This window comes from Lacerta agilis, chromosome 10 (assembly GCF_009819535.1).
Source record: "Lacerta agilis isolate rLacAgi1 chromosome 10, rLacAgi1.pri, whole genome shotgun sequence".
Taxonomy (NCBI): domain Eukaryota; kingdom Metazoa; phylum Chordata; class Lepidosauria; order Squamata; family Lacertidae; genus Lacerta; species Lacerta agilis.
Window position 1 is genome coordinate 66,383,370 of NC_046321.1, and position 9,818 is coordinate 66,393,187.

At 41.0% G+C, this 9,818-nt stretch overlaps 1 protein-coding gene across 2 annotated transcripts in view; it reads left to right on the forward strand.

The window, feature by feature from the left end:
* CD36 (CD36 molecule) overlaps positions 1-5,918 on the forward strand; it is an 87,040-nt gene extending 81,122 nt beyond the window's left edge. The window contains exons 12-14 of one of the 2 annotated variants that reach the window (XM_033162433.1): positions 891-945; positions 2,624-2,788; positions 4,487-5,918. In XM_033162433.1, the coding sequence (XP_033018324.1) occupies positions 891-945; positions 2,624-2,788 (220 nt within the window). In that variant the 3' untranslated portion in view covers positions 4,487-5,918. The remainder of the gene's footprint in view (positions 1-890; positions 946-2,623; positions 2,789-4,486) is intronic. The other variant, XM_033162432.1, reaches the window with a different exon arrangement.
* Positions 5,919-9,818: the final 3,900 nt, after the last annotated feature.

Genomic DNA, 9,818 nt, shown 5'->3' on the forward strand with positions numbered 1-9,818 from the left:
GAATATTCACGTCTATCCTTAGGACAGCACACAATAGTGACAATATTGTCTAAAATGCAATAGGAAATACAGATCATTCTCTGTAGCCATCTATACTGGGCTGGTTCCAATGATCATAGCTATATATGTATGCAAATAATTTAATAATTTGGTTTGTTAGAGAGATGTGTTATTATTTTGCCTGGTCACAGGACCTTTGCTCCTCCCTTTGCAGCACAACCAATCAAACCAAGAAACCTCTGGAACCATAGTCTCCTCTTCTGTCCAAAGCAGGGAACTATATTAAATTGTATTAAAAATATATATATAGTAAGATTGAAATTTAGAAGAAACTTGTAAGAAAAGTTAGACTGCAGATTTAGGACTATGTTAAAGAAATGTGAAATAATGAATTAATAGTATAGTTAAAGAATTGGATAGGATCTTTTGAAAAATAAGGTTTATATAATGCAAAGAAATTACTAAAGATGAATGACAATGAACGCAGGAAGCGCAGATGTGAGGAAGTCAATTTACAATGTTAAGGAAAGAATCAGTTTTTAATGAAAGATTTTTTGTTTTTCATTTTTGTAATTTGTTTGTAATAGTTTTTATTTTAAATTTTTGGTAGTTTGTTTGTAATAGTTATATTTGTATTTGTTTGTTGTATGCATTTTGTTGAAGTTTTGAAAAAGTTAATAAATATATTTAAAAAAACAAACAAAAACAAAGCAGGGAACTATGGTTACCAGCCTCAGACACTAAGGTTAGAGTTTTTTACGGTTTGATGGCTCACACTGTGAAAATTTATTCCCATTGAACATGCAAAAACTGCTGCATAAATGCTATTCTGACTTACGGATTTTGCCCACTTTTCCATTCTAATTATATTTCCATATGTTTTATTGCAGCGCCCTAAAACAGATCAAGCTGCCATTTCTCTTTCCTATTTTGTGGCTGAATGAGGTAAATTCTGTTTGTTGTTCTTCTCTGTTGCTCTTCATTAGTTATGTAAGTACTGTTGTAACTAGCTATTCCCACCCCAACCCTTTTAAAAATGCTGGCCAAAATGTGAAGACTTCCTTTCTATCACAGTTAATCTATATGTTATGCTTGTCCTACTTCTGTAGTGTTGACAAGTTCCATGGGTGCAGCAGTGGTGGAATTTAGTTTTTAATATTTGAGTTTATTTGCTGCTGAGGCACTTGCAACAGCAAATCCACCTGCTCCCCATCAGATCTCCAGAGGAGTAGCAGCTGCTCCCAAAAGACACTCTCTTGTGTTTCTCTGTGATTCCTCGCTCAGAGTAAAGCCTCTTCCCAAAATTCTTTCTATTGTTTTCTGCTTAGACTTGCTTGCAATATGGCTGGATGTATGGGAAAATAAGTCTGAGTCGTCATCTTCAAGTGTCTCCCTGTGGCTGCCTTGGGCCACTTTTCTGTTGATTCCCAAATGGAAGATGTGCCGTGCAAACTTCACTGCATGAGAGATGCCTACAGCTCCCATCATCCCTAGCTAACAGGACCAGTGGTCATGGATGATGGGAACTGTAGTCCCAAAACATCTGGAGGGCCAAGTTTGGCCATGCCTGGCCTAAACTCATCCTGGCTTCCTTAACCCTCTCCAATCCAACCTGCCGTATCCCAACACCATTGGGCGAACTGAAGTGGCACAGTCTTGGATGGTGTCCCTTCCCTTCAGGAGCTCATCTGTTTTGAATGCTTTGTGTTGTAAACCAGTTACCCTATTAGAGATGTTTACCACAGCCTTCTCCTCTGTGTTTGGCTACCCCAGCTGCCTGTCTGTCTTATCTATCTGGTCACCTTCAGAAATGCTGAACTACTGTACATGATCCTTAACCCTTGGCCATACTAGCTGGAAGTCCCAAAAGCACCTGAAGGCCAATGCTGCTGTAGAGCACCTGGGTTCCCAGGATGTGGCCTTGAGGCCATCACTTTGTTGACTAAGTAGGTGTGAGTCTGGGTCATTGCCCAGATGGGAGATCCCCTGGAAACCACATTCCTGAAGCAATAACTTCAATCAAGAAGATAGATAAATGTGACACTATGGTTTCCTCCCCTTGCACTGCACTATGTGCAGCATGTGTTGGTAAAACATTTTGAACAATGTATGGATAACCACTTAAGTCCCTGACTCTCTTCTCGCACCGGTGGTGTCCATCCTGGGTGGGGAATCTCCAACACACGAGTCTGTATAGGCCCACTGAGCCTCCCCAGTTGTCCTTCAATGCTGTATTCACTGAGCCAAGCCCACCTGCCCTACATGATGCCAGGTGTGGGGCAGGGAAAAACCTGATGGCCACGAGCAGGTTTGCAGGCCTTAGGTAGCACTTTGAAAGGGGATTCTGAAGATGTGACAACCAGCTGATTCCTCACCCCTCCCTTCAGCATTCCATCCATTATTATTATTATTATTATTATTATTATTATTATTATTATTAATGCAATGGAACTGGGTGGAATCAGGGATGTACGCAGGTTCCTTTTCATAGATCCAAGATGGAAATAACTTGACATGGCAGTTCCCCCATTCAAAAATAACATGGCGAGAAGAAACTGCTTGTGGACTTCTGTGTGGAATAATGTTGCTCTTGGTCTCCCTCTTCTTCTTCTTCTTCTTCCAGACGGCCACTATTGATGATAATAAAGCTGCGTTTTTCCGAGAGAAAGTGACCAACAAGATCAAGCTTCTGCATCTGTTGGAAGCGGTGCTCATCATTGCTGGCAGTGTGATGTTCCTCGGATTCCTCGTCTCGTTCTTAGTATGCCGAGCACAGAAATCAAAATAAGTAAGGGAACAGGACTGTGGCAGGATTTTCTTTGATGATTATTTCTGTGATTCTTTGGTTGAAATAATAACAGCAATTGGGCACCCACAGTTCTGTGTATATGCGACCATGTTGCACATGTCGAAGGCAAGGCTTGGAAAAAGATGTATTGATTTTTATCAAACAAATCTATACCTTGGCTGAACATTAAGCGTGCTGCTACTCTGATCCCAGACACCGGGTGGTATATCCAATGAAACTGTACTGTCAATAGCAGATAGCTTTTAAGAAGGGTTGTACATAGAAGGTGCTCAGAACTGAAACTTCCAGTGGCCTCTTGGGCTGCCAATATCCTTCTGCAGTGGCTTAAGGCTTAGAGTGTGTCTTCACAAAATCATCTTAAATTTCAGCTTTAAATAAGCACACGTTTAAAAAACATAATGCAATAATTACATTTTTTAAACAGTGAATCCAAATTTGCTGCAGTTTTCCAGGGAGTTCACGTTAATGGGAAGCTGGAAAACTGAAGCAAATTTGGATTTGCTGCTAAAAATCACGAGTTTTGCCTCCGCATGATATATGGGTTGCTTCCAAACCTACCCCTCTCTTGCCCTCATCACTCCCTTCGGGAAATCCATATAGACCACCCTTGGTCCCAAGAAGTTGTTGGACTTTGATTATGGGAGTTGCAGTCAGCAACATCTGGGGACCCAAGGTTCAGAAAGGCATCTGTATAGACAGTAGTGGTTGATCCTGGAGCTCTGCTTTTCTGACCTCCCATCCACTGGGCTTGAGGCAGCAGTGAGCTTGGCATGGTGTAAATGCACCAGTGGGAGCACCAGATCCACTATGGCATTTGCACTGTGCCAGCCTTGCCAACCCCCCCCCCCCCTTCCTGGCAAGCCACAGCAATGACAGTGATGGGAAGTCAGGCAAGCAGTGCTGCCCCATCAACCACTACCAACAGCCACTGACTCCAGCTCCTGATATATGTGGGGCGGACCATCTCCAACGCTTCAGGCTTTGGCCTATAAGAAGTGTTGACATTCATAGTTCTGTCGCTGAATTTTCACATCATGCTAAGTCATGGTTTACTGTTAATACACAGATCACTTCTGCTGCACTTCTCCCTAGCAGCTAGTGGAAGCAACCCCCCACCCCACCCCCCTTGGCTTAGTGACACATCTGACCTGGGGACTGTGGTGCCAGAACAAATATTGGCTTCAGATCACAATTCACAATTCAGATTCCCAATTCCCAATTCAGATGTAATGCTTAGTCAAGAAGTGTTGTCTTCGTTCTTGCTTTTTATCAGGGAAGAGTGATGTGGGAGAAATCTGCATATTCATGGGAAAACATTTACAATGACAGAAGAATCCAGCCATTGTCCTCTCCCCAAAAGTCAGAAACATACTTAACAGAGTTTGCCTAAGGTATGAAGGCCCTGTGCAATACAAGTTTCAAAAATTACTGAAGGGTCAGTCCTTTCCCCAAGGAATGTTGCATTTCGCATTAAGCGGGTTTCTATCTTTAGCCCAATTAATACAATGTGAAGGAAGTTATCTGATAAATGATCAAAAGGCCTTAATGGTTCTATTATAGAACCACAACCTCTGCTGTGATATGTCTGCTAAAGCCTTCCATGAGAAATTGAAGCACCATCAACCATTCAGATACCTTGGGTCTGCTGAACTAACTTGGGGTGTTTTCTGTTCTCAGGTATCAAGCTGCTTCAGGTATCAAGCTGCTGCAGATGTAGGCGATAGTCATTTCAGACTTTAAACAAGGGAGGGTAATGAACCTTCTGGGTGAACCTTCCTGATGGCATTGCTGGACTGTGCTTTGTATGTGGCAAATCAGCTTTGGAAGAAGTCCCGCCTCAGTGTGTTGAGTGAAGTACGTGCCTTTTGTCTGCTAGAACCCCAAAGATGTTCAGAAGAGCCAATTCTGATATCGCTAGAGAGACTGTCGTTAAATCTGGCCTTCTGACATTCTATGAGAATTTAAGACATCTGATCTGGACTCGAACTTTTGCTACCGTTTATGCAGCTTGCTGTTGCTGCTGCCACAGTCTCTTCCAACCTGGGGAATTCAAGAACGGGAAGAGAAGTTCTTTGCGTTAACTGTGTCCAGAAATCACAGTATCCTGCTCCCAAACATGTTCAATCATTTGTTTTTCATTCACACCTTCAAGAAGTTGAAGAAGCATCTAAAATTAAGCTGCTGTTCTTTCCCCCCCCCCAAAGATGTGAATTTAGAAGATGAGAAATGTAAAACACCATTAATTGTAACATACGGATTTCAGTAAAGGGTTTGTCAAAAAGACTGTCTGTATTTCCTTGTTTTTGTACCCACGCTTGCAAGTCTATGTGCAACTACACTCCTGCTTACTGCCAAAGTAGGGATGGGTAAATCTGCTAATTTCAGTCTCCATTTCACCTCCACTGCATTTTAGTTCAGTTACCCACATTTCCATACCAGCTTGTGGATTTTTATTTTTATTTTTATTTTTTAATCGTTGTGAAAATTCACCTGAAATTCCTCCAAATAAGCACCTTTGTTTGCAATTGTGGCCTAATGTAACACATTTCTGCAAAGCAATTTTGTGTACTTGTGTATGTTAGTTTCACTAATACACACATATTTATGTACATTTGCATTTTTGCACACATTACCTGGCTGGAGAACTGCATTGTAAAATCTGAAGAAGTGCTGATTTCAAAGGTTTCGGTTGGTGTCTTGTTTCAGAAAGGGCAAATTTTGGTAGGCTCACCTTTAAATGTGCAAGGAGTTGAATTTATCCCCTGTTACTGTGTTGCAGCCCTGAAAAGTAGACTCTCTAGCATATCGGGGGCTTCTCTTCACCAGATATACTGGTTGCAAAAAAAAATAATAAATAAATAAATGTACAGCTTGAGTTGGAAAAGTCTTACAAAATTCTCCCTGGCTTTGGGTGTATGTGGCCAGTGCAAATATTATTGGGAGGTGTTAAATCTGGAGCAAATATCTTTCCCTGGTCACCCCTCCCTCTGCTTGCAGGCTAAGAAATGTTGTTGAGGCCAAGGATTGTGGCTTCCTTTGTTTCAGACCACTTTCTCCTCAGGTGCACCTATATTAAAAGTAATCTCAATAAAATGCAGTACTCTTAAAACACTCTGGTTTTTGTTTTCCTTTCTGCCTTTGTGTTCACGACTGAATGTCAGACTGTATCCAAATGGCATCCACTGGACTAGCTGTGTTTTAGCTCTCAAAGCCCCCATTTGTGCTGCTGCAGATCTTCACATGGGAAGGCAGGTCAGCCCACTGTTCCACATCCATTTTCAGATACATACATCATCTCATAGGCTGCCGTAAGAAGTGGGACACTGCACTTAGATTCACCTTTGGTTCCTGCAGCAGGCCTCTTGCGTCTTGTCCGCAAAACAAACCCAGTGATGGTTCAGCTACAATTGCCATATTGCAAATGATGGGGCTGGGAATAAAGAATGGAGTTTTTATTTGCTTGCTTACAGTAGTTCTCTTGGTTGTCCACTAACAGTGTTTTGGGTAGATCACAAAGATAAGATAAAAACAGGATATTAAAAGTAGAAGACAGTTGCATAATAAAAAAATATCCAGCAGACAACCCTAAATCTAAGTTCACCATTTTTTTAAAAAAAGTATTTTTATTAAAGATTTTCTTGATTTACAAAAGTATGTGCAATGTCTCTGTCTCGTATTTTGTTTCATGCAACATTTTTGCAAATCAGTTGCATTTGTTGAGACATTAGGAAGAAAAGGGGGGAAGAGGTGGAGGGGGGGAAGATGGGTGGGGGTGGGGTCGGGTGATGATGTTTCCCTTTTATTTAATATACGTAGGGTTTATCTAAGTTCACCATTGAACTGTAAATATGCAATATACAGGCAGTGAGATAAAAATTCAGATTTCACATGGTGCTGAGAAGACTGTATTTAGGGTGCCAGACAAGCTTCTCTGAGGAGGTTCATCCATAAGTAGGGTGCTATCACTGAGAAGGTGCTGTCCCTGGTTGTCATGCCTCCCCACAACCTGTGCAACCTTAGCGGCTAAGGTGAAATTTATACTAAATTTAGATCTAATTACAGCTAAAAAGGTCATCAAACAAAGATTGGAGGAGGTTGATTTGCAACGAAATCTTACTACAGGTGGAGGTACATGTTCTCCGATAAATCTGGGCATTACATCTATGTCCCAGATACCTCGATATCTGTCTACCTTATTGGTTGCGTCGCACAGATTCGCATTTGTTAGAGCCAGATTTAATGTGTTCCCCTCAAATGTTCTGAGCAATAGATTTTCTAACGGTAAAACCTCTGTTCTATGCGCATGTGATAACAAATCAATAGAATCCCTTTACCATATCTTGCTTAATTGCCCATTATACATTGTTCCCCGATCAAGGATTCTGAGTTCAATCATTCTGGAAATTGTTGCTAAACCACCTGAATTGCATCTAGCTTATGTTCTTTCATATAAAAGACTTCATGGAATGCTGCATGATTATTAAAAATCTAGTAAACTCTATGCACCATCTTTATCTTCAAGGCCATAATACGGTACATCTAGAGATTGTAAGTAATGCGAAGGAGATTATGCGTTGAAATATTTTAGTTAATATTTTAGAATGTAAAATGCTGTTTTATTTATTGATGTGTTTTACCTTGTGGGCTTATAGCCGAATAAAGTATTATCTAAGGTGAAATTTGAGCTGCCCATCTGCTCCACCCAGTCCTGCTAATGCACAACTATAATTCACTTCTGTGCAGGGCAAGTAGACTTCATTTTTCTTGCCTGAGATTCTCAGAGCCTGTGTGTTGTGGCTTGTGCGCTCAGCACCAGAATCAAATCTTGGCCGTGGTGAAGTAATAAGGCATGTTTGCATTTTTAACTAGCCGCAACATGACATCAAGGCATCAATTAATTTGAACTCTCATTTGCACGTTATCTGGGAAGTGTGAATGTTGAATAGGTGCAATGTAAGCGATGACCGCCAGGTGGCAATGGTGCATTTCAAAGTCAACTATTTTCTTCCATTCTAGTCAGATGAAATCTCTCACATTTTCCAGAATGCTGAACACCATCACCTCAGCAAAATGATGAGGTTGAAATATTTGGAATACTACATTCCAATGGACAGATTCCAAAGGAAGTAAAAGATAAAGGATTAATATTGAGAAGTATTGTAGCATACAAGTTAAGGCTGAGCCAGTCCCTGTTTCACAGTTTAAGTGAAAATGCCCAGGACAGAAGCAGTAGGAAAATTAAGTCGGATTTCTCTGCCACAATCTCACTAGGCTGCATCCAGATTCTCAGTATTTTGTGGGAGGAGTTTGACTGCATGCTTTAAATTTAGGGTTCTGCAGTCAAAGTGGATTAAAACTCTGGCGCAACAAATCCACTTTAAAAGAAACAGATTACTGGTCCAGGTAGGTAGCCGTGTTGGTCTGCCATAGTCAAAACAAAATAAAAATATATTAAAAATTCCATCCAGTAGCACCTTAGAGACCAACTAAGTTTGTTCTTTGTATGAGCTTTCGTGTGCATGCATACTTCTTCAGATACACTGAAACAGAATTCGCCAGACCCTTAAATATAGTGAGAGGGTGAGGAGGGGTGGTGGGAAGATTACTGGTAGTTTGTGAAACTGATGCACCAAAATGTGTGGGTTCATGCTTGATAAATGGGGAGGCATAAGATCTCCAGGCAAACTATTCTGAACAAATGCTCTATAAAGAGTGGGTGCTGTAGGACTGCCACCTAAACATTCTGCAAGCCAAGCAGGATGCCTGTTCACTTCAAGGCTCCCAGAGGCAGTTGTTCCTCTTTCTCATAGTAATGCTGACTTGACTCCAACAGAATTGTAAGGATCACCAGGGGATAAAAAGCATGTGAAGGGTTCAAAGCACTACACAAACGTTAAGTGATAATATTCGGAAAGCTCCATCACTTTTATCATGTCTTTTTCGCAAGATATTAGAATCCAAATACAGGGTGTCGATATTGGCGTATGTTTATATTATAATCCAATCCAAGATCAGGTTTGTGCAAGTAATAAGCATGCTGAAACATTATGTGGTCACTCCATGTCTCATTTTGAACTAGTTCTCCCTGCCAACAACTTTGCCCCAATATTGAAGGCCAACCTCTTGTATCTGTAAAGGTAAAGGGACCCCTGACCGTTAGGTCCAGTCATGTCCCACTCTGGGGTTGTGGTGCTCATCTCGCTCTATAGGCTGAGAGAGCTGGCGTTTGTCCGCAGACAGCTTCTGGGTCATGTGGCCAGCATGACTAAGCCGCTTCTGGTGAAACCAGAGCAAAGCACGGAAATGCCATTTACCTTCCCGCTGGAGCGGTACCTATTTATCTACTTGCACTTTCTGTAGTGGAACTATTTGTGCCATAATGTGAGTTTTCCCTATCTGACCAGAGTTTTTAATTCTGCTGAGGAACATGAACAAGTCATGCTGGCCCATTAACTCTACATTTGTCCAAACCCCAGATTATTCAAAGCAGCTGGCCTGTTCTTGGCTGTAATCATTTTTATTTGTAAGAGTTTAGGTTCCTAGGTCTCTGTTATAAGCACCTTTCTACTGTGTGCCTGTTGTTTCTGCAGCACATTTTATGGTTCAGGTCTAGGGAAAGGCTCCTGGGTGGTTTTTGCTCTTCTGCCAATAGGGCATGTTGAATTTTTCAACTTTCAAATTCCAAAAATGAGGGGTGCTAAAAAGTTGTAACATGACTTGGGGATTCAACAGATATTTGGGTTAAATTAATATAATTCAGTTTTGCTTGGCAGGTAAAATGTGTGTAAAAATCATTAAAAATGATTGCCAGTTATGTTATTAGCTGGCACTTTCAGAAGGTAAAACTAAAATTCTTTGGTTTTCCAAGAGCAGTTTATTTGCTCCTTCACCAAACAAAGACTTACCAAGCTAAATGTCCAATCACAAAAACAATAGCAGATTTGAATTGCTCACACCCAAAGGCATACTTTTAAGATCCCTCGCTGAAGAAATGTGCAAAAATTAAGTT